The 25150-nt window shown below is 41.6% G+C and overlaps 2 protein-coding genes across 3 annotated transcripts in view; one reads left to right on the top strand and one right to left on the bottom strand.

The window, feature by feature from the left end:
- hap1 (huntingtin associated protein 1) overlaps positions 1-20567 on the top strand; it is a 30753-nt gene extending 10186 nt beyond the window's left edge. The window contains 15 exon segments of the mRNA XM_063883444.1: positions 10517-10593; positions 10835-10951; positions 11062-11156; positions 11723-11831; positions 12513-12591; positions 12673-12803; positions 12886-12960; positions 13564-13680; positions 13682-13776; positions 14819-14846; positions 14848-15038; positions 15575-15912; positions 16821-17009; positions 17278-17368; positions 18399-20567. Of these exon segments, the coding sequence (XP_063739514.1) occupies positions 10517-10593; positions 10835-10951; positions 11062-11156; positions 11723-11831; positions 12513-12591; positions 12673-12803; positions 12886-12960; positions 13564-13680; positions 13682-13776; positions 14819-14846; positions 14848-15038; positions 15575-15912; positions 16821-17009; positions 17278-17368; positions 18399-18780 (2114 nt within the window). The 3' untranslated portion in view covers positions 18781-20567.
- A 68-nt stretch (positions 20568-20635) lies between these two features.
- On the bottom strand, positions 20636-23007 carry LOC134865031 (gastrin/cholecystokinin-like peptide). Of its 2 annotated transcripts, none has more exons than XM_063884415.1 (3): positions 22808-23007; positions 20957-21190; positions 20636-20819 (listed from the first exon to the last, which is right to left on the bottom strand). In XM_063884415.1, exons 2-3 carry the CDS (start codon positions 21186-21188, stop codon positions 20746-20748), a joined length of 306 nt encoding a protein of 101 aa, XP_063740485.1. In that variant the 5' UTR covers positions 21189-21190; positions 22808-23007; the 3' UTR covers positions 20636-20745. The 2 variants fall into 2 exon arrangements, with proteins under 2 accessions (XP_063740485.1, XP_063740484.1); XM_063884414.1 differs by lacking the exon at positions 22808-23007 and adding an exon at positions 22001-22050.
- Between the last annotated feature and the right edge of the window lie 2143 nt (positions 23008-25150).

Here is a 25150-nt window from a genome sequence, read left to right as displayed (position 1 = left end):
TATGCCTGCGCGAATCTTGGATTCCGTTTTACCGGCATCTTCTTTCATAGCAGACAGTATCTCGATGGTTTGATGGATTTGTCTGCTGCCATCCACCAGAGACGTGTCCCTTCTCTGTAGTCTCAATGAGAGCCCCTGCAGTTCACGAAGCACATCTTTCATCACTGCCAAATCGGAGAGGAAGCCAGTAGATGTCAGATGCTTGAGTAGGCCACCATACTTCGCCCTCTCCACACCGTTGCGCGAGGCATCTTCGCTGGCCATTGTAAAGTGCTGTGCCAAAACAGGAAAATCTTTCACCACAGCTTTAACTGTCCGGAAACTGCTTGCCACCCACCTGATTGTGAAGACTTTGCCTATTTTTAAAATCTGCATGTTTAGTTCCCTAGCAGCATTTTCAAGCTCCCGTGCGTTTTTGGTGGATTGGTGATACAGACTATGAAGCTTTGAAATAAAAATGTCAAAATGGTTGCACCCAGCCACAGCCTTCAAAGAATCATTAACAGCTAGTTCTAATCGGTGTGCCAGGCAATGTACATCCTGCAGTCGAGGGAAGTCTTGTTTAAGTCTTTCAATGAGTCCTGTATGCCTACCGGTAAGGACAGCGGCTCCGTCTGTGGCTATGCTGATGAAGTTCCTCTTAAGAAATTCTGCCTCTATCCCCACATTTTGAAGACTGTCTTTTAACGCATTGTAAAGAGATCCTGCATCTCCTTTTTCCAACTCAACAATGTCCAAAAACACGTTCTCTACGTCTCCATTACCTGTTACATCGCACCTCATGTAGATAATCATATAGGAGCGTCCATGCACAGTGCTTTCATCCAACGTTATGCTGATACGTGAGTCGAGTTTCAAGACATGGGAAACAAGTCTTCTTTTCATTTCATCTGCTATATGTTTCACAATAGCAGCACAGGAGTGATCGGAGCGGTGTGCAGGGCCCACTGTTGCACCATTAAGCTCATTAACTGTCATGATCGGCGTCATTTTGGTGTATGGCAATCTCTCTTTGGCTATAGTGTACGCCGCCCTAAATGAGCTTGATGTAACGTCGATGGCAGCCAACTCAGCTCTACAACTTTGGTGGGCAGAACATCTTTTTGTTTTGATTCTGCTATCTCCACTGCTCTTTTATGAGCAAGGCTGTCCCGGTGCAGGTAAATCTTCTTACGTAATTGCTTTTGCAATGAGCTACTGACGGTCCCATTAACCCATGCATCCGAAAGGTGCACCCCAGTCTTTTTTTCATGGAGCAAGAGAGTTTTTGCTGCCTGGCAGGGAGCGCACCCAAGGCCACTCTCACTTGTACACAACCATGGATTTCTCTCCTTCCACGATCGCCACTGTGTGAGCCCCCAGTTCTGAGGCAGGTGGCGCAGGTGCTTCAGTTCCATATCGGTCCCGGACCCCGACCCCGTCTCCGCAGCCTCTTCTCCGTCCAATTCCTCCTCAACGTCCTCATCGTCATTGGTAAGTGTCCCAGCTAAAACATCATGATGACTGGTTGTAGCCACAACGTCCTCTGGCTCAGTAGAGTTAGGCGCCTGGCTAGAACTAGCTGTTGCTAGGCCATTTTCTGATTCTAAATCTGCAACTATTTTTGTTTTTTTAGTGGTAAAACCGAAACTGGTCAGGGCCGAATATGAATTCGGTGCAGGTGGCCTTTTTTTCGGCGGCATAACTGGCAATTACATTTAAATTTAAGATGTGTTGTTGGTCTTTACCTCAAAAGCACATTTTTATGTGACTTCTTCGGACTTGCGAGTGCTGTCAAATCGATCTTATCCAGTTTGCTCACGTAGCCTAGTGGTGTGGTGGTGAAGTGCAGTATGCTGCGCTCTTGAGCGTATAAGCACGTCCGGTATTAGCCTATTTTAATGTAACGTCTTTAATGGTTGGAGACCGCAAAGGGATGGATAATGAGTGTTGTTTACGATTAAATTACAATGCAATATATGGCAGACACCTTCAGATATGAGAGACCCCCTCAAAAATTTGACTTTGTTGCTTTCATGGGAGCCAGTCATCACTCTATGGGAGCTCGGCTCCCTCTGGCTCCCACGTAATTCGAGCACTGGTCCACATGTCTGCTAGATAGGCTGTACCAAGCCATGCTACATGTTCCTATCAGGGCAGACTAACCCGTGCCAAGCCAGTGCTTGATTTTCTTTTTCAGGTGGCATTTGATATTGTTATTTTTTTTAAGTATAGTAGTATATGGTATAGGTTTTTGCGCCTGTAAATGGTCTGCTAAGGATCACACCCCATTAAGTTTCTTTTTCCACTGAAAATGAGTGATGGCAGAAAACAATATTTCTGTTTGTCAAATACTGTATAATTACTCAAAAAATATATGAGCTGCTTAAGACATGAAGAAACCAGTATTTTCCACTTCGCTTTAATGCATTATTTTCTCCGGAAAATGGGTGGGGTGGAAATTTTGACCCAACATGACATTAGCGCCCTCGTACTATATTTTTCGAAGAAAAATCCCTGTACGTGATAGGCTAAGGGGTGGGACATCTCTAAGTGGTTGACCAATCATAACAGAGCCGGCCAGCAAACCAATCAGAGCAGACTGGACTCTGGTTTCAGACAGAAGGTGAAAAGAGGTGGTGCAGCACATGAGAAAAATAAAGAGCTTTTTGATGGTCACATGTCATAGTCAAGGCACAAACTACAATTATGAAACCTGAATATTTCCAGTAGATTTCTTTGGTTAAACAACCAACTGTACTGTCTTTACGGTTTTCATCATCCTCACCGCTTATTGATCTTGTTTCCAGCCACAGATAGCAACTGATTTCATTGACAAAGCTCTGATCAACCCAGTGTGCTACCTCTCCTGCCGCACATGGCAGACAGACAAAGGTAGCAACCAGCTGGTCAACACAGTGGAGCATTTAGCAGCTGAAGAGCCAGATATTTCCATCAGAAGCTAAGACTTCTAATACATGCTAAAGATGCTCTGTGTCTGCTAAATAATTAGTATTTTTTGTTTTAACATCCTCCCAGTTTAATCTGTCGCACAAAGGATTTGTTTATTGAAATTATTTATTGGAAAGAGAAAGACTTGTGATTTTTAATGATAAAAAATTGGTATAAAAGCAAGCACACTTTCCTCTGACAAAAGCAGGGGGTAACAGAGTTATAAACCATAATATCATTAGTTGTGAAACAAACAAACAACCATTATTCCATGGAAGCATTTTTGCCAAAGTTCATGGGCACACCTACAATGTCATTAATCACTCTCCACTGAAGCATCAACGTCTCAGACGAGTAGCAGAGGGATCTAACTTGCAGCACGCTATTTACTTTGCAGATACTTGGAAGACTGTGGGTAGAGCCTATCTTTAAAAAATAATAACTGTTTATAATATTGTTGTGCAGGGCTGCATTTCAATGTGGGTCAAAACAATCCTGAAGACCTTCAAGGGTGTTTCCTCCAGCGATATGAGCTCTCAGTTTTCAGGCCCTTATCATCACACTGAGTAACAGGAGTGAGTTGAGCTGCTTTTATCAAGATTTGAACTGTACTGCTATGCGTTTGTTTTGTTACAAGTTGCCCAAGTTAAATATGTTAATCATTAGTTAATATAAGGGCTATTTCAAAGCTTGAGGTGGAAAAATGTTTGGAGGAAGTAGAATCAGAGCAGATTGTTGATCTATTCCTGGGAGTGGTCACATCTTTGCTTGTTATTGTGGGCTACTTATATTTAAGTACTTGAGACTTTACTTCGTTATTACCTACAGTATGTTATCTAAACAGCACTGGCTTTTTAACTTGAAGTGTTCAAAAACATTCCTCTAGACTTTTGAAGTCATCTCTTTAACCATACACATGCTTCTCTCCAAGATTTGATCCTGTAAATGCTGGAAAAGAGCAAGCATAGTGATGGTATTTCGCAGAGGTGAAAGCTGTGTCTCCACTGTCTGTCGCGTGCTGAAAGGAGTCCGTTTGTGGGTGAAAAATTGATGATGGCATTAATATTTGATTGTAGGAGAACTGCTGTGTCTAGAGTAGCATCTGCAAGGGCACGGACGGACGGAGACAAAACTGTGTGTATGATGACAGGGGTGTGGGCAAACGCTTTTGGGTCATTGCAGCAGGATAAAGTTCACTGTAATTGGAAAGAACACAGATTAGAATAAAACTGAATCGAAATGAAAAACTTAGCGATCCCCTTATAATCTCGGAAGAATACTAAACTAGGACACAACTCTCCATTGCTCTCAAAAAAATGTAAAGACCACCTCAGCATTATCATCTTTATTGTTTTATTATTTATAGGTTTGTCTTTGAGTTAAATGTTTTTATTTTAGTTATTGTATTCTATAAACTACTGACATTTTTTCTCTGTGTTGGAATTCAACAAACACTGACTGCCATACATGTAGAGAGAAAGATTTAAGATAAAGGTGGAGTGGTCTCTTAATTTTTTCCGGAGCTGTATATAATATATTAAATTCCATAAAATATTTTACTAAAACACTAACTGAATAACTATTTTAGTATAGAAAGAAATGTATATGAATAGCAGGAATGAGTAAAAATGATCCCAGACAAAACCCATAAAATCCCAGACTGTATTCCCTCTATTTCTCCCATCAGCCCCCTGTAGAGTGGGCGGGGCTCTGTCTGCAGCAGTGTCACACAGCAGAGCCCTCTCTGAGTCTGCTATTACGTCTGTGCACAGAACAAGAGCAGCCATTGGCAGGGGCGGAACCTACCATCTGCCTCCCCTTCCACAGGGGTGGGTGGGCTTAATGCAGCATCCTTTCAAGCTGCGTCAGCATCCCTACCCGGGGTTATATTTTAAATCACAGCTGACCATACTTATCTCTATGATTTCAGTAATCAATATCAGCTTTTATGGCTCAGGTTAAGATTTGTCTTCCTCCTTCAACCCCCCTCCTCTTCCTCCCCTTTTTTCTTACCCGGTAGTCCAACGTGGCCAGGTGAACGAAGGCAGGCATGACGACAGATGGCCCGTTAAAGTCTGAGGGATTAAATATTAACACGCAGCAGCTCAGATTCTCTCGCACACACACAGGAACACACAGGTATACACACACTCCCTCACGTAGGCTGGTTTGTACCAAAACACACAGGCCAGCAGAAAGATGCCGCAGCTAGTGTGTGACAGCGCAGGACATACACAGTAATATCTGAAGAAGAAGAAAGGGATTTATTTAACCGATGGACGGAGAGGCGGAGCGCACTTTTTCTCCGGTCACCATGGAGGTGTGGAGCTCCTCTGCATCCGAGGCGGAGGAAGAAAACAAGAGCGTGTCTAGTCTTGTGAATGAAGTAGTGGTCGAGGAGAATACGTGTCTTAACAGCAATAACAATAATAATAACAACAACAACAAGGACATCCTTTGCCGGGAGGTGACACAAGGTGAGATAAGTTGGTGGTGCGGGACGATGCAGAGGAAAGGGAGCTGACACGTACAGGAGCCTGACACGCTGAGAGAGGAGGTTATATCAAATGAAATATAAAGTGTCATGGTTAATAATGACTAAAATGCTGCTGTCTGGTGTGTTTTGTCGTACATTGCGTTGTCAAGGTGTGTGTTATCTGAGGGCTGTATGTTCTGCAGTGATGTCATTGAAGGTGCAGCACACACATCAGGGTTAACATCGGACAAAATGCGACTTCTGCAGCTCTTTTCATTAGACTCCTTTTGGCTTAACATGACAGTGCCCTGAGACGGGTAAAGTTTTGTAAATACATTCAGTGTGGTGAAGGTCACTGAGCCTGTGTGTGTGTATGTGTGTGTGCGTGCGTACGCTGCAGCAGCACAATCATCTCTGTGTACATGTCAGCATTGAAAATGTAGTGCTTTCTCTTTGTTTTATTATATGGAAGTCAGAGCCATAGAATTAAGGAGCAGTATTTTAATGCTTCCAGTTTCTTTTGAACCTAAGATCTTGATTTAGAAAATTATGAGAACCAGAATTCAATTCATCAAATCACATTGGCTGAATGCTCTTGAAGGTACCGCTGTTAAATGTTCCCAAACCCTCTTCTGAAGAACTGAAGAGTGCCGGTACATTAACTCTGCTGCTTCTCTTGTGTCAGACCAGTATTGTCAGTTATGTTTGAATTTCTTGTAATGTAATGTTAGGCTTTTGATGTATGTCATAAATGTGTTAAAAGCCTCCTCTCTTGCTCCTCTGTACCAGGCGTTCTTTGTCTGAATGGGCACGTGGTTGGCATCCCAACACTGCGACACGGGCACCAATCCAGACATACAGGACACCCAAACAAACTAATTTACAGCCTCTCTGTCTCTGACTTCAAATTGGATATACTGTATTTGTAGTGCACATATACTTCATTTGTTCAGGTTGGAGATTTTCGTGTGTTAATATGATCTTTTGGCAAAAAAAACTGCTCTTATTTTAAACCTATTTGTAATGGATTTGACACAAATGATGTTATTTATTACCTTATTGTTCATAATTAGGTCAAAGTTACCATTAGTAAACGTGTAGACTCTTAAATTATACTTAAAATAAAAGCAATACCAATTTAAAAGTAGAACGCTGTGAGAGAAACCTCCTGCCAGTTTTGTTCAAGTCTGCCCTTTCACAACAACACGGATCAATATGGGATCTATGCGAGTCTTGTTCATGAAGCGGATCCTTGCCTGTCTGATCCCCACAACACAACAGACGTCATAAGTATATGTAGCTCAGCAGAGTTCATCCACTGTGTGCACTATTAGGCCTGCAGTTCAGGGTAGCTGCCTGGATTTAGCTTAACTCAAACCCTAAAACCTCTAGGTGGCAAAGCATCATCCAGTTCCTTGATCTGCTCTATGCTCGCTGTGGCACTCAGGTTAAAAATTGTACTGCAGATGATTAGACTGCACGTTTTCAGGATTTGAATGACTTTGTAGTGAAATGGATATTATTGTGTGTGTGTGTGTGTGTGTGTGTGTGTGTGTGTGTGTGTGTGTGTGTGTGTGTGTGTGTGTGTGTGTGTGTGTGTGTGTGTGTGGGCCATATCTGAAACCTGCTGACCTTCCAGCTGCTGCTTCAATCCACTTTAAGTACAAGAGGATTTGAGGAGTCTATTATCTGATTAACCATTGTTCATTTATATCATGTCATTTGGCAATGACACAACCAATTGCATGTAATTCAGGCGGTAGTTAACTGTCATTCAGTATGGTGATGATCAGAAATAGACATGTTGACACTGTTGTTGATTAGAATTATGTGAGAACTGAGTCAAGCTATAAACTCATTCTTTTTTTTGTTGCTTTTAACTATTGTTTTTTAGAGCATGTTTCCCACAGCAAAATATAAAATACAATCAATACAACCAGCATTAGACATCTATTCTTAATTCTCTTGTTTAATGTTCGTAATGGATAAGAAAAAGTAAGGCAAAACAGCAACATAGTCATAAAAACCTAAAAAGATAAATGATACATTTCTATCATACTGTATGGCTCCTATATTTTCAGCCCCTAATTGGCTAGGTGGGGAGCATACCAATTGCTAACTACAATTGAAATAGAGCCATATAATCTAAACATATTTAAAACAACTTATACTCTGCTTCTTCTTCTTTCACAAACAGGATAATGTAGAAGTATTTTGTTTGCTAAAATAACATTGCAGTGCACACTCCATTCTTTGAAAAATAAATCACTCAAACCAATGAGGCACAGAACACAAACACCCCAAAAGCCCACCAGGCCAACCTGTGATGGAAACTTCTGAAGCAATGGAGACGAATCTCAGAGAGACACAGGGAGAGCTGGAACTTGATGGCAAACACTAAAGGTTTATTATGAAGTTAACGGCCGGAGAATGACAAGACATTTGCTGCAGCCACGGGTTGCCAGAATGGTTGCCTGATCAATTCTGAAGATCTCTACCACAATACGAGGTTTTAACCAGTTCAGAATGGACAATCAGCATTCTTCAGTCGCCAGACAAATATGGACCCTACGTTTAACTAAAACTGTCATCTAGGTCAATAGAATATGCGTACAAGAGCACCTGGTGCCAGATAAACTGGCGCCCAGCTGTCCCAAAAGAATAAAACCAATCTTAGGTCAGCATGAGCTCGTACCCAGTATGGGAACAACAAGGCTCAGGAAGCCCAGGCTGCCCCTCCTTAATGAAGATAACAGCACCTCCAAGGCCGAAAGACTGTGCCATGGCAATACAGACAGAGGAAGGAGAAAATGATGAACTAGGTCAAAGGTTAAACACCTAAGCAAAATATTCCCCAACACAACCCATTGGGACCATCCCAGTACCATCCCCACAGATGCCCCCGAGCCCCATAAGTCTCGACCAAACAGAAAACCGAAACAGTTAACTTCAACCTCCATATGGTAGATGTTGTCGAGTATCCTATTGAGTCCAACGGCCGTTCAAAACGGACCAATTACTTGGCCTCGACCATTGCTGCTAGTTTTCTCGAGAAGCGCTCATCCAAACACCTTCATATCGACACTGGCTTTTCTTTTGGTCGTGAGCAATCAACCCGCCAAATGTGAAGTACATCAGATGAACAGCTGTCCAGAAAATAACCGACAAATCATGTCCTGTACCTCAGGTCTTGATGGAGACAGCTGTAGCCATGTTGCTCTAAAAGTTAATAGTGGTTCACTCTCAATACACTTCAGAGGGTACGTAAAACTATGCTGGTAAATATTTTCAGAACAACTCAAGAGCTCACACACTGCACTTATTGGGGTTTCAGATAAAATACCTGCCATGAAGGAAGGTCGTCGAATAGGGGTTGTTGAGAAATTTGAAGAGACACCTTTTCCGTTTTAAGTAGATGACACCATCTTTGTTAGCAGTGGATGTTCCAGTTGTTATATAATTGTTAGATGATCAAATATATTTTTTTCCGGAGAACATCCTCGTTGTTGGCTTGAATATTACAAAACATTTTACTGTAAGAGTCAATCTGACTGTCATATTTGGCAAGATCTTTCATTTCATGGTTGATTTGAATAAGTTAAAATGACAATATTTAAGTCCTTCATTTGGGAGGCAGTGGAGCTGGTACAGGATTCATCTTTCTATTAGACATTCAGTGTTCAAACTAATTTCATCAATGACCTTTTCAGCTTCATGATATTGGTGTATACTTCTGCACATCCCATGTATCCTCCCTGACATTTGTCTGGTAAAACCTAGTGATCAGTTTAATGAGAATCACTGTCACCTGTGAAACGTTTTTGCTTTTCTCTTTAATCTACTAAGTACAGATGGAAACATGACCTCTACCTGACCGTTAATCACCACAGACTGATGGACATGATGTATATAATTCATGATACAGCTACTGTGCAGGGCATCCCAAGGTTCTTTCCATTAGTCTGATTAGATGCTGACACAGCCGCCCATTCACAGTTTATCCGGCCAAATTCAAGCACCTCAATCTGATTACTTTGCAGTATGGCAACTTTCCATGTCTATATTTGAGCTAAGCTTTCCACCAAAGTAAGTTACACAACTGATTTCAGATTAAATGCGTGCTGTGTCATTCAGAATTGCACGCTAGTCCAGACACATTTTGCACACTTCCCAAAACTTACAATTGTGAGTAGTATAAAAAGAAACACAGAATCATTACGCAGTTTTGTGCTTATAGTTTATTAACTGAAATATTTTGTGAAATAAACAAATTACGAACACATGAAAAGTTGTCAGAGCTTCACCATTATTGACTTTGAAGTGGACCTAAACACAGCGTTCTCCAGGATGTAAACAAAGTGGCAGGTCGTTAGCCAACCTCCATGCTGTGCGTGTCCTGCCGGCGTGAACACTCCATCAGTTCAGCCCAGGCAGTCTCTCCTGATGAGCTATATCGGTATCCAGGAGAACAAGGTCTTTATTGCCCTCTTATCTGGGCTAAAAGGGATCAAGCTAAGAGGATCAGTATCTAGCTGCCTGCATGGAGATGTTGTGGTCTGTAGCGGCAGAAACTAAACATAGAAACAAGATGTAGTCGAGGATCTCATCAACACAGAGCTGTTTTCAGGCTCTGTGTTGATGGTGCTTTATTGAATCATACACATTTGAAAAGGAAATGTGTGACAAGGGCGTGATGCATTTATTCATTTGTTTACATGATTATATAATCTATGAAAAATGATCAATTTTATAGACCTAGTCCACTCCATTAGAGCAGAAATGGAATTGAAAACCAGAAAAGTGCAATAAATTAAAGGGAAAGAGACAGTTTGGGGACATATTGGGATGTCATTTGCTGCCAGTTTTATTCTTGGCGAACTGCTGAGAAACAGCAGTGCTTTTTTTTAATGTAATTATAAGCGGCAAACAAAGCAAACTTTAATCCGTGAATGTGCTAATCATTTTTTATTTATTTTTATGGTTGTAATACAATGAAAAACTGAATTGGAGCCCAGGCAGACAGCAAGGCTTTGTTGTTACAGTATCCTTTGTGTGCGGTCCGTCTCGTCCCCCATTCATTAAATCCCTCTCTCCCTCCTCCTCCCTCAGTGCTGTGCTCGGACAGAGTGGGCCAGGTCACCAAGACGTATCATGACATCAAGGCAGTCACCCACCTTCTGGAGGAGGTGAGACACGCAGCAGATGAACGGGATTATAGAGGCTTTAAGTCTTCTGCCTCACTGAGCGTCTCTGTTAGTCACCCTTTTCAGCATGCTTGATTCTATCACAGTCAATTAAGACTCAAACAACAACACTGTGATCGGGATTTCCTGGCCAAAGTGCTGGTTGTCTATCTTCCACATTATGAATACATTGAAATCATGCATTGTTCTATAAAATAATACAAAGTGTTGCATCACTCTGCAGAAAGAGCGGGATCTCGAGCTAGCGGCGCGGATTGGTCAATCCCTGCTGAAACAGAACCAAGAAATAACCGCACGCAATGAAATGCTGGATGAACAGCTGGAAATTGCAAAGGAAGAGGTAAAAACCGAACATGTGTGACAAGTTTAACACCTACTGAAACACACAAACTGTTTCATCATGCTTGAGGTGTTATACAGTTCACAATACCTAAATATTGTGTTTTCAAGATCGCTCAACTGCGCCATGAGCTGACGATGCGAGACGACCTCCTTCAGTTCTATGCGAGCACTGAGGAAATCGAGAACGCTGAATCACGCTCCCCGTGAGTACACACACACACACACACACACACACACACACACACACACACACACACACACACACACACACACACACACACACACACACACACACACACACACACACACACACACACACAGTGCTCATTGGGACTAAAAAGTGTGATTAGTTTCTTAATACACTTTTTCAAACCGCTGAAAACAAGTGCTTCACGATCCTCGTTTTTGATCAAATTAACAGAATACAATCCTTTGTGTTGCAATTAAACTCATATTGTTTCACAAAAGAATTCCTAACTTCCTATTATAATTATTGAAAAAGAAAGTGGTAATTGTCTGAGTCTGTGAGAGTAAACCTAGGTCAGAACATCTCCTCTGATCCTCTTTAAATGTTTCCAGCTTAGCGTTCGGCTAACACTCTTCCCATCAGCAGTTAATCATTATCTCTGTTCATTATTGTCCATTTATTCTCATTGCAGCATCTTAGTTATTAAGTTAAATATTATATAATTGAGCGGAATAATATATTTGTACTTTAATCAATGATTGCCAAGATATCTAATGTAAACACATGTTTCCTTCCTTGTAGAATAAAAAGAAACGAGTCGTGCACTTCTCTCACCAACTTGGTCCACTACGACTTCCTGCATCAGAAACTGAAGGGTCTGGAGGATGAGAACCGCAAGCTGCGAACAGAGGTGTGTAACGCTGAAATGACAGAAACATACACACTGGATGCTTTTCATGGACATTTAAATGCTCATGTCTGTGTAGTATACATAGTATTATGAACAACTTTATTCTGTTTATACTTCGAGCAAATATTTAGTTTCAGAAACTGCTTGAAATGCAGTATGGAATCTTTTTTTGTGATCACATTTTTATTGAGATTAATACACAACATGTACAACCAAAAGCATAAGATTTTTCTCTTGTAAAAAAAATAGCTAAAAAAGAAAAGAAGAATGAGATAACAGAGAGTACTTACACAATCTACAAAATGCTGAATGCATGTGTAAGCTGAAAATAATAACAGACAACAAAATAAAACAAACCAAACCCTCGCTCCCACACACACACACACACACACACACACACACACACACACACACACACACACACACACACACACACACACACACACACACACACACACACACACACACACAGGGAAAGGCAATGGTTGCAATTTGAAAGGCTGTGGCTTAGGGGAAGGGAGCAGTATACAATCTCATTTTACACTGGATACCATGCATTAATGGGATGTAGAAACACAGGTAAATATCAGATATAATCACTGACAAAGAGTTTTACAGTGGAACAAAACCGGTCGTTAGCGTGCAAAGTGCGAGCATGTGATGTTTTGATTATCTCCGCAGGCCAGTGATCTCACAACGGAGACAACCAACTACGAGGAGCAAGAGCAGGAGCTGATGATGGTGTGTGTGGAAGAACTCTGTAAGTGTTGAAGCCTTGTTTCAGTTTTCTTTAAATGACGCACTAGCTGGAGGTGTATTTACGAGGACTTGTGTGTTTCAGCATCCGTCAATAAGCAGGTGGTGGACCTGTCAGAGGAGCTGGCGCGGAAGGTGGAGGACTTTTTCCGGCAGCAGGAGGAAATCAGCTCGCTGCTCGCTCAGGTGGTCGACCTGCAGGCTCGCTGCAAAGGGGTGAGAGTGGGTTCCTGTGTTCTGGAGGAACGGTGGCAAATCAGTGTGAAACTCTGCTGACTCTCTCCCCCTGTCCCTCTAGCTCTCACATGAAAACGAGGAGCTGAACCAACACCTGAGTGCCTCCCGGGAGAGCCAGCTAAACCTTCAATCAGAGGCAAGCACTTATGATCACTTTGACAAAATATCTGGAGTAGGGTCCCTCTACTTTCTACGGAGCCCCTAAGGGAGGGACAAAAAATGTTTCTTTGCTCACATAAAATGTACAATTGTGCAAAGGAGGAGGTGGGGCGCACAGGGGACCACCAGTTCATTGCAGACTGTTATATTTATATGTAGAAATGACAGCACAGGAATAAATTGAGTTATATTTTAAACTCAGACTTAATTTTTAGGACATTTTGGTCAGCATATGCAAGAGCCAAACCGCAATTGTATATAGAAAGCTACAAACTATAAATCATGAATTGTTTGTTTTCCTGTGTTGGATGTCCGTCCCAACTTAAATGCTTCTGTCAGACTGTATGTACACTGAGGTTAATACCTTTTAACTTAAAACTTATTGTCTACAATCATAGTTTTTCTTTACATCATCTACTCTAAAGCCTTCACCGGTTACCCAGAAAGCCTTTCTCCATGTCCCACACAGACCTGTTTACGTGTATCTGTTCAGAAGCCTACTTTAAAGCATTAATAATGTACATATTTCAGCTCCTTGCTTGTACTGCAGTCTGACAGACATGTCTTCCCCTGTCTGCAGCTCAAGGATCTGCAGGACAAGTACTCACAGTGCGAGGACATGCTCTGCGAGGCGCGAGGGGACATAAAGAACCTGCGCAATAAGAGCCTCCCCAACAGCACGGTGCAGCGGTACACCTGCGCTGGCCTCCGTCCTCCCCATGGACTCTCTGGCAGCCGAGATAGAGGGCACCTTTCGCAAAGGCCTGGACACCCCCGCACCCTCAGAGTACAGGTGAGTCTGGCATTTTATGCATTTTATAAAAATGGACGATAAGTCCTTACTTAATCATCCTTATATGAGTGATGGACACACGTTTACAGTCCGGTTGTTTCAAATAAGTCATTTCTAAATTTGTGATTCTGTTCTTCCAAAGTCTTTGGGGTTGCGTGTTTATGTTGCCAGGCAACTGTCAACTCTTTTGACATCTTTGAAAAAATATTTTCAAAAGCTCAAATGTAACAAACCATATAAAGACTCAGAGTTTGGATTCAAATATAAAGTAGCAACTTTAAAAACAAAGGGGCCAGAAGGTCGTGGTGACCTCCCACTCTTCCTAGCTGCAGTCGTCTAGGTTACTGACTTAGGGTGACTGACAGGATGGAGGGTTGCTTTCAGTTTGGAGAGGTGCTATTATGCTTAATTGGTGGTTTTGCTTTCCCTGTTGTGTGGTCTAAGGGTTTTGGCGCATGTAAATGGTCTGCAAATGCTCAAATCCCAAAGTTCCCTCCAGAGGGATTTTCTCCTCCCCCCCTGCCTGAAACGCCTCCATTGAAGTCCTTTGTTTACTTCTGTGACATAGTGACATCATTTTGTAACACTGCTTCTATTGGCTAGCATTCTAACACATTGTGTGTGATTGGCTTAGGGGCGGGACATCTCTTAGTGATTGACCAATCTCAACAGAGCTGGCCATTCCAATTGTAGCTTCTAAATCAATAGTAATTTGTACAATTTTTCAGCAACTTGTTATATTTTTGTTGTATTTTACTTTTCTGTTAATTTGTTTTGTTCAAATGAGTCTTTGTAATATTTCAACAGTATTTTTATTTTTCAATATTTGTTTGTATTTTTCCATTTTCTTTTTTTCTGTCTTTATTTATGCACCTTTCTCCAAAACTATTTCTTGTTATAAAAACCCACTTGGCATAAACCTTAGTTCTTATTCTGATATCCTACTGCAGCTAGATATTTTTTCAGGTTTGCAGCTGAAATAAATCATATAGATTGTGTTGGATCATTTCCATGGCCGCTCATGCCCCGTTTCTCCCCCCAGGACTCACCCGTGGCGTGTGTTTGAAACCTGTGAAGGTGGTGAACAAGGCGGTGAGGCTGCGGTCTCGCTGCCCCTCCCCCGGGCTGCCCGGCTCCAGCCCGCAGTCCGCTCGCGCCAGCTGCACCAGCACGCCCAGAACCAGCTACTACGGCTCCGACAACGCCAGCCTTACCCTGGAGGACAAGCCGAACTGCACTAGTGCTCAGAAAGAAGAGCAAAGGTGCGTTTAAGTGCATAAGATTACATCATATGGAAAATTAAACTTCTAATTATGATCATTTTATATGCATATTTCATACTTTTAGAAACCTCCTTGAATGTGTCATGTCCTTGCTAGTTTTTAAAATGATATTTAGTCACTGACATCACATTTTTTTAAATTAAGTTCTAGTTAACTAAAAGTCTTGGCCGTTTAATCTTATCTCTGTCAAAGGAAATATATATATATATAAATATATATTTTTTAAAGTGTTAGTAAATTAAAACAGTTGAAATATTTTTTTCATTTCATTCAATCTAGTCTAGCCAAAATATCCCCTAGTTTCTTTTGCCCACGCCCTGTTGTAAATTAAACTGTCACTAAATGCAATGAAAAGAATAACAGTAATATTTCAGTTTATATTTTCACTCCGTCTTTATTCTTCATTATGGTCACAGTTAACTGACGTTTGCTTTGCCCTCCTCTTGTCTGAGTCATATAAAAACTGGTTGTCATAGATTATGTTAACCAAATGAACACTGATATATCCTCTGCAGTGGTAGTGGGCCGAAGCGTCTGGGCCAGCCGGGCACCCCAGGGGGTCAGGACCTGGAGGCCGCCTTGCGCAGCTTGTCCGCCCGCCAGCAGAGCCACTCCTCTGAGCGGCCGTTCTTTGATGTGGAGCGCGAGCGTAAACTCCACGCCCTGGCAGCAGACTGCGAGGAGGGCGAGGGCTCCAGCGGCTTCCTGACGCCCAACGACAGCCTGGTATCCAGCCCGGCCACATCCACCGGCACCAACTACTCCAACGGCAGCTCACGGCAGTCCTGTGGCTCCTCAGGAGGATCCAGGTCCTACCTGCCCGACCGCCTACAGATAGTCAAACCACTGGAAGGTAAACACTTCAGCTTGATGCAGCGTCGTGTCAGCATATTTGAGTTTATTCCAGCTTATGTGGGGTCAAAATGGAGCAAAGAGAAAATAAACAAGACAATAAATGCTCTTTGTTGACACCTGTGATACAATACTAAAAGCACAGGTAGAAATGTGCCCTGCTCCTACGAATAAAATGTGTTATTTAAAGACTAAGGGAAACAAACAATAGTTACTCAATAAAAAGTAACACTATTTATCATGTGATCTGTATCTATATTTGATAATAGCACAGAAAGCTAAGTAACAACAGATAGTGGCAGTAACACAGAAATGTGATGTGTACATCAATAGTTCAGGGAAAAAGAAAAATGCTAGCACAAATAGATACAAATATACATTTCTTGTTTGTATACAAAAACATATGAGCAGTCTGCCTTTAACCACTGAACCAACATTATATTACATAACATGATTACATTTTAATATAAGCCTTCTTATGCCACAACCGTTATAGTTTGTGATGTTGGTTCGCGCCTTTCCTGATTTCATATTTCTTCCAATAAAATGTATTTATCATTTTTGTACCCATTAAGCCAAAAAGCTCTGCTGATAAAATAAGGGATGTTTCTACCCACGCTTTACTAATGACAAACGTTAACAAATGTGGGCACATGTTTTCAGAAAAATCCTGTATGGTTTTACAAGAGATCATTTCAAACTCAGCAGCTGAAACACAACAACACACAAGAAATCCTTTGGCTCACTGGAAGAATATTACCTGGATAGGCATAATAAGCACATACAGAAGTTATATAAACAAACAAAATAAGCTATATAAGGTAGCAACATAGATCGAGCAAAAACGTTCAAATATAAAAGAATGCCATCAAGTGCTGAAAACTGCGTCCTCTCTGACTGTCTCCTCAGGCTCGGTGACTCTGCACCAGTGGCAGCAGTTGGCCAAACCGAACCTGGGGGGCATCCTGCACCCCCGCCCGGGCGTACTGACGAAAGACTTCAGGGAGCTGGAGGTGGACATACAGCACGTCTACAGTCTGAACGACCTGGAGGAGGACGAGCCTGACCTGTCGCAGCTCTCCGGGGCACATGGCATGGGTACGACACCCAAACACACCACACACCAGACACTACACACCACACATCAGACACCACACACCAGACAATGCCTCCACTAACAACAACATCCAACCCCTTCAAATCCATGCTGCTTTTTCTCTTTCATTTTGAAGCTGTTTCCACCCTTTAGTTGTAGTATAACTGTAGTTTACAACTTCATTCTCTGGTAGTTTCTCATTGAACATCCTTTTCACAAGTAGTTTAATGCGCCTTTTCTCCCTCCATGACCTCGCAGTCTCTCCATCAGGTCCCAACCTCCCTCAGACTCCCCCCTCTCATCTAACAACCACCTGCCAAGTCCTCCAACCCTCCCTCCTCATGTCCTCCTTCTCCACTAGGTAAGAGTATACATACTGTGGTGTGGCGTGCTGTGTTGTTTTTGTGTGTTTTCTTAAAGGGGCCCTATTATGCTCATTTTCTCAGATTCATATTTGTATTTTGCATGTTTTTAATTGCTTTAATGTTAAAAAAGCTCTTTGTTTTTCTCATACTGCCTGGAATTTCACCCTCTGTCTGAAACCAGAGCCCAGTCTGCTCTGATTAGTTAGCGGGCCAGCTCTGTTTTTATTGGTGTACCTCTTAGAGATCTCCCGCCCCTTAGCCTATCATGTCCAATGTGTTGGAGCGCTAGCCAATAGAAGTGCAAGTGTTACATAGGGAACTTTGGGATTCAAGCCATTGCAAACCATTTACTTGCACAACACACTACAGGAAGGGAAAACCCAAAAGCATAATAGGGTTTAAAGCCCTGAAGTCGAATTTGAGCTAGAATTTGACATGTTGTGAAGTACCTGTGTTCATTTAACTTTTGTTTACAGCCTGACCTTCACTGAATAAGCGTGGAGGTTCCTGGTTTCCTTCGATGCTGTTTTTCCTCCCCGTTTACCATCTGTTCTTTACTCCCCACAGTGGCAGAAAGCGCCTGTCGAGGCTCTTCCTCCATCTCTAAAAGGCGCCTTCGGGGCAAAGTAAGACTTGAAGGGTTACTGATGGATGCTGGATTTAAATGCTTTGAGGAAGGCACGGTGCCAAGTTTAACACAATAACATCACGCACTGTAATCCTGTCTCTTTCTCCTAACACTGCACTAACTGGTTTGTACTGTAGTTAATGTGGTTTGACCTTTCTAGGTTCTCGTCTCAAATAACCATCAGATCCTGGTTGATCACCACTGACTCACTAACATCATATTTTTTCATCTAGCAGCAAGGCTAACAGACACTCACAACAAATTAACTGTTTATTTTTAACATTGTCTTGCCTTTTTATTATTTGTATGTGAGTTTGAATGTTTGTGCAAAAACAAAACATGTATCTTACCTCTTGTGTTGTTCTTTTTAATGATTGTTATTATATATCTGTTTGCAGCCTTCGCTCTTTCAGCCTGCCATCTTGTAGGAGCTGTGAGCATGTGAGCACTTCATCGCCATCCCAGCAGCAGCACGTTGGCCCGGGAGGCCGGACCGCCACCACTTCATCGCCGGGACTCCTGCAGCTTTTGCAAGAGCGCGGCATCTCATCTTCTCCTCATCCTCAACACTACCTGCAGTGCAGCCACAGTGCAGAACCTTCACCACCCACAAAGAGAGACAAAGGTGGAGGGTTGCAATCAGACAAAGAGAGAGAGGGGAGAGGGTACACTTTCAGTTTGAACTTGGTGGAGAAACTTCAAGGTCTGGGGTTGCACAGAGTGGCAGCTTTGGGGATGCCGGGCCACAGTGGGAGAGTGAAGCAGTCAAACATCCTCTGAAGAGTTCAAAGCGGACTGTTTCTCAGCGTATTCACTTTAGAACCAGCCATGTGTTCCCCGCTGTGTGCTGTTCAGACCCCACAGCTCTGAGGCCTCGAGGACAGAAGCCACAGAATGTGCTAGAGCCATATTTAAACTTGTTGGTAGTGTACAGTTATATTCCTATGTATGAATGTTTGTACAGTAGCTGTGTGTATGTGTTTGTGACATTCATCTCAGGAGCATCACCTGATCGGTCTGTTTGACTGCAACAGCTGATTCTTTCACAAAATAATCATGAAGACAAAAAAGTTTTATACTGTGTTTTGTGATTATCATTCTACATATTTTTGCCTGCCACTGGTTTTAAAGGGGACATATCATGTAAAAACACTGGTGCACATTCATTTGGGTATCTGGAGTGCCTACCAGCCCAAAAACTGTAAAATAAGAGAACACTTTGGGCTGCCATGGTCAGAAAACATGAGATTTAAAAAAGCCATTTAAACATGGCCCCCCCTTCCTATCTCACTTAGAACTACATTTAGCAAGTTTTTCCCTAAAGCCAGTCAGAGTAGACTGGATTTTTTAGGAGGTGTCCTTACAGAGACACTGGCTTAAATGTAGCGTTTCAGACATGGAGTGAATAAAAGTATTTCCAAGTCGATAGTATTAAAACAATAATGTATTTTTTGAACATTCAAGCAATTGAACATGATCGAGTAGAAACCCAAGTATGTCAACTACTAATCACCATGATATGTCCCCTTTAAAAACAAACCTTTTCCCAAAGTGGAACATCACTTGTGTATATATTGGTATAAAATGGTCTTTTGGGAAGTTAAAATAACTATATGCAGTAAATCATTGTTAGGGCGGTGGTGTCGAAGTCCATAGGGGCTTGGCTTGGGAACTGGAAGGTCTTGTCCAAGTCCCTGAAAGACCAAGTGCTACCGAGGTGTCCCTGAGCAAGGCACTGTTCCCTACACTACTCCCTGGGCGCCGTGCATAATGGCAGCCCACTGCTCGTAACACTAGGATGGGTGAAATACAGAATGTAAATGTCCCCTCTGTGGGACATTTAAGGGTATATTCTTCTCTTTCTCTTTTTGAGTTTAAACCTCAAACCAAACGGATGCTGTCACACTGAAGAACCTTCAAAATATAACCACTGAGAACACTCTGGTCTTCCTGCTTGTTAGCTGCTACACTGAGCAGAGCATGTTGTATTTATTCTGAGATAAACCAGATGAAGAGGCATTGGAATTATGCACTGACTGAAATATACAATGTTGATGATTTTAACATCCAGCCATCTGCTCCACAGTTATCTGTTCTGGCTGCATAGAGTATTGACTTTTTTAAACTTGATCATGAGCAAAACCTCACCAAAAATATATCAGGTTGAAAGGGATTTTTATAAGCAATATGTATATTTACTGCACTGCGTTGACTGAGAATCTTGCTTGTACAAATCAGCTGCATTTCACATCGTCAGAGTTTTGAAATTGCTAGGATATAATTAAAAGGAAAGGGCATTCAAAGTGAACTCCCTGTGTTGTAAGGGTAATATTTAAAGACGAGTAGAAGAAAAGGGCATGTTTCTTTGAAAGCTGACCGAACAATCAACAAGGCATAGGATACTGTGGATTGGAAAGGGAAGAAATCATAAACACAGGTTATCGTTATAATGTGTGTTCTGACTTAAATCAACCAAACTGCACTAGTGTTTGCTCTGTCCTGTTAGCAGCACCGCTGTTAATGTCAGTGTGTGTAACCCACCTGTGAATAAACACTTTGCATTTCCATCCAGTTTCATATTTCTATAGGTCTCTTTTTTACCTCGCGGCAGTGATGAAGACTGATTATTCAGCAGAATGATTTTATTTATAAAGTTGCAGTGAAAGCAGAACATTGACTTTATAGAAAATGTGAACAAAGAGCAGGTGAGTCTGAGCTGTCGGTAGCTGTTGGCGTTGTTGTGTCTCATTCTGCGTCCCGGCGTCCGAAGTCCAGCCAGCCCTGGTAGTCCCGGTCTGCCATGCACTCAGAGTTCATCTCTGTGAACAAACCATTCCTACATGAACCACACACAAGGCTTCAGTACACACACATCTGAGCATCTCGTTGGATCCCTGTCCACTCATACAATCAAACAATCAGAGGAGGAATGCTCACACCCCGACCCACAGCATACCTGAAATTGCTTGCATTATTTGTTTTGTCATAATCTCCCTATCATCCTCTGATAGGTGTGCCCTTCTCTCCGGCCGTGCAGGGGGAGCCTGCGGCGCCGGCTCCTGTCTGCCCGCAGAGCCTCTCTTAGCCAACAGCTGCTGCAGGAGGCGAGCCTCTCTTGCCTCTCCGGCTGCAGACGATACCAGCAGGGCCACCAACAGTGCAAACACCACGAGGACTTTCCCTGACATGACTGTGTAAAGGAAGAAGACAAATCAGGAGTTATATTTACTTAAAGGGAGACACTTCAAGTAGTAGGGTAACCATTTCTTAACAAAAAGCTATCATCCAGAAGCTTCTTCAGTCGATTACTTAAATTAGTATGATGATTTTTGGTTGAACCCTAATTATGTTTAAGTACGCAACTGAGGCACTATCTTATTTAATATGTGCTATTTTAATTTGTCTCCAAAATAAAAATATGAACATCGGATGTACCCAGTTCAAAATTCTTGTTTCATTTAGTTGACACATGCAATTGAAAGGTTATTACAGAGAGAATTTTGAATATATCTTGTATGTACTATAAATCAGGCTATGAATGACATACGCACTTACCTCTTGCTAAGAACTTACCAAATATAGATAGAAATGAAACTATGACATTTTATGCTACTGAAGTTGAGAATAATGGCTCACAAGGAAGAAAACTTTTTTTTTAGAAAGCAAACCTGTTTTGTAAATATTACAGTGGAATTCCCCGTTGTCTACTTACAAAAGGACTTCTTTTTTAATGACTAGTTATCCATATGTTTAAAATATTATAATATACATACAGTATGTTATATACTGTAAAGTTATGTTTAAAAATAGCATATGACTATATCTAATTGTTATTTGTTATGAGTTTGTGAGAAATCTACAGAGCAAATGGACAAAAGTAATCACCACAAATCTAAAAGATGACATTTTAAAGAAAAACAGCCAAGTGAAATTGTTGCCGAAAGTGTCTCTCTTTAAGGTGACACAATTATTCTATCTAAAAATGACTGAAAGTAGTTACCTGCTACCTTCTGATGGGTTTATAAAAAATGGTGCAAAACAAAATCCAACAAATGCGATACTGGTGCACACAGAGCATCCCGGCCCCTTTTATACTAAAATGTTAGTGCACGTGAAGTGGCCTAAAATCAAAGACAGATAGCAGTCATCGATTGGTAGACGGAAGCACTGGGAGGATGTGCGTAAGGGAAGTAATGGACCCCCTCATCCACAAATCTATTACTACGTTTCTCACTTACCACTGCAGTAACAATAAAACCAGTTAATGTGTTAACATAAGAAATCCAATACTACTTTAGAGCTTTTTGTGAGCCATTCAGAGGAGCTCATGTAGCCTATCTGTGTAGCCATTGAAAACTAGCTTCCTCTTAGCAGTTAGTAGTCAATCGATTCACATTCACAAGAGATTTGATCATTTCCAGTTCAATGCATCATACAGTTGACTTTATTTCAACCCAAACACAACGCAATGAGTGCCACATGTTGTTAGCCAACCCAGAAGTTAGCATCACTCTTAAAACATAACGGGTAGTTTCCATGGCGTTTTGGATTATTGCACAAAACAAGCTTGGTGGCTAACAACTTTTTATTCCTGTTTTGTTAAGCAAGATAATCCTACCAAATGATCAGAACTTGTGTTGTATTTAAATGCAATCAGCGAAAGTAATAAGCTAGCTATAAAACTTCAGCACGGTCACTAGCTTAACGTCAGGCTAAACTAATGACAAACTTTTGTTCGATGTGATTACGTTTAATAGTTCTCATTGACTGAGATCTGATAAACACACACTGTAGACAACTTACTCACCTTATCCGACCTGGCTGCAGCAGATGCTTATCGCTGCTTTTTGTTCATTTTCACACATGAAATTTTAAGTTGCTAACAACAAAATGAACTCTTGAAAAGACTTGGATTATGATTATCAATACACATTTGAATTATAGCTGAGATCTATATTAGTGGACTTTAAATGGCCTTAAATCTGGATGTGAGTGAAGGCCACAAAGCGTGATGTCCCTTTCCCCTGATGGGTGTGGTGCAGCAGACTTAAATACCTTCTGTAGTCTGTTGTCAACCACATTTTACTCTGACCAAATGTAAGATAAGCTTAAGATGAAAAAGGTGTGGGAGTGTGTGTGTGTGTGTGTGTGTGTGTGTGTGTGTGTGTGTGTGTGTGTGTGTGTGTGTGTGTGTGTGTGTGTGTGTGTGTGTGTGTGTGTGTGTGTGTGTGTGGTTTTAGGTTGTTGAGTTCACATGTTCTATTATAATAAACTATTTGTGGTGGTAAATAATGTCTTGGCGGTACTGCCAATTCCTTCTCGTGTTGTTTGGAGGATGCAGTAATGGGGGTGCAGGTGGATGTTATGACATTTTCCAGATGACGTGCACTCCACCCTTTAAGTGAAAATACTACGGAGCCTGTTTACATGCTGTATAGATTTTCTACAAGCGGCCTGGCGGTTGTGTATCCAGTTGCCACTGACAGCATGTGTTGTTGAGAAAAGCAGGAAAGAGAACAGACACAGCTTTACAATATCTTCTACCAGGCAGTGAAAGCATCACCTAGCAGCCGTTTTATGACCTATACTGATTTATGAGTACAATGATAGAAACACAATGGAAAGCTGAGAATCTGCATGCATATGTTCACCTGCAGACACTGCATCAGGGATCTGTTAGCTAATGAGTAAATCTGAACCGTTGCCCTGGCCCACAGACACCCAGCATGATGTTGGAGTGATATTTGGGAACCTTTGGTGACCGCTGCAATATTTTAGTTCTCAGGTTGATATATAGTCTGAGGTAACATACACCTACGACTGAAATCTGATAAACACACACTGTAGACAACCACGTTATCAGAGCAGGCTGCAGCAGATGCTCATCGCTGCTTTTTGTTCATTTTCACACATGGAATGTTAAGCTGCTAGACCTGTAAGGCTGGCTGCTTTCAATTAGTCTGTTAATTACTAAATAAAAAAAGATATGGTTGTGTAATAGTCATTTTAAAACAAAATGTCTTCATCGTTCGTTCTGCCATAGCTGCTCATCCCTCTACTTTCTTGGTTCTGATCATATCCCATAAAGTGAACAATCATAGCAAGTTTTGTTCTTTAGATTAGTTTTTTCTCTCCTGACTCAAAGGGATGAAAAGAAGGGCTATTGGTTTACTGAGACTGCAACAAATACATTTGAACATCCAAATTAATAATAAAACCCTGAGCTTAAAACTTGCTGAATTCAGTTGAATTTTTTTGAGGCTTTCCGTTAAAACAATCAAAAGGAACCTTTGGAAAGCCTTTGATTATGATACTAAATACACATTTAACCTATAAATTATATCCATAATGGTGGTCTTTAAATGACCTTAAATCTGGGTGTAAGTGAAAGCCACAAAGCCTGCTGTCACTCTCCCCTGACGATGTGGTGCAGCAGATTTAAACATTTTTAAAGAGCCTGGCATCAACCACATTTTACTCTGATTAAATGTTAGATTCCTGTGAAAAAGGTGTGGCAGTCTGTGTGTGTTTGTGTGGTAGGGTGTGTTTGGGTCCGTGGTTCCACTCCATCTGCTTCTCAGGAAAGTAATTAATAATAACATTAAAAATAAAACAGAAAGCCATTACATAAAAACAATTTCTGGTTGTTAAATAACGTTGTGGCGTCCCTGCCAATTCTCTCTCAGGTTGATTTGATGCAGGAATGAGGGTGCAGGTTGTTACAAACCGGCTGAAGGAATGCGACAAAAGAGAGGAGACAAGTCAGGTAAGTGGTTAGCCATGCACTTATTATATTCCACCAGTCATCAGGACACAGCTACAGGAAACAACAGGTGGCAATACCATATACCTGTGAGGGTAAGGTGTGTGCAATTTGTAGCCAGGTACCGAACCAAACTGGGCCTGGATGGCTCCTGGAACAGAGAGAGAGAGAGGTTCTTTCTCAGGTTGACTTGAGGATGCAGTAATGAGGGTGCAGGTGGATCCTCTGGTGTGCTCTGGGCTAAGCTCATCAACTGAGTATTAGCACGTTACAAGCGACCTGGATGACGTGTTTACAAAGCAGTTCATTTGATTTTCAACTCTGCTATCTGCTATTTATTTATATTTATATCATGTAGTGTCTGCATTGTCCGCCCTGTTGTTGTGT

Source organism: Eleginops maclovinus, chromosome 5 (assembly GCF_036324505.1).
Source record: "Eleginops maclovinus isolate JMC-PN-2008 ecotype Puerto Natales chromosome 5, JC_Emac_rtc_rv5, whole genome shotgun sequence".
Classification (NCBI taxonomy): Eukaryota; Metazoa; Chordata; class Actinopteri; order Perciformes; family Eleginopidae; genus Eleginops; species Eleginops maclovinus.
The sequence above is the reverse complement of the archived record's forward strand: the minus strand, read 5'-3'. Positions and strand labels throughout refer to the sequence as shown.

Excerpts from the sequence above, each read along its gene's own strand:
- LOC134865031 (XM_063884415.1), bottom strand. The coding sequence starts at position 21,188 with ATGTCAGGGAAAGTCCTCGTGGTGTTTGCACTGTTGGTGGCCCTGCTG. Across the intron at positions 20,820-20,956 it reads AATAATGCAAGCAATTTCAG|AGATGAACTCTGAGTGCATG; the intron begins GTATGCTGTGGG and ends GTTTGTTCACAG.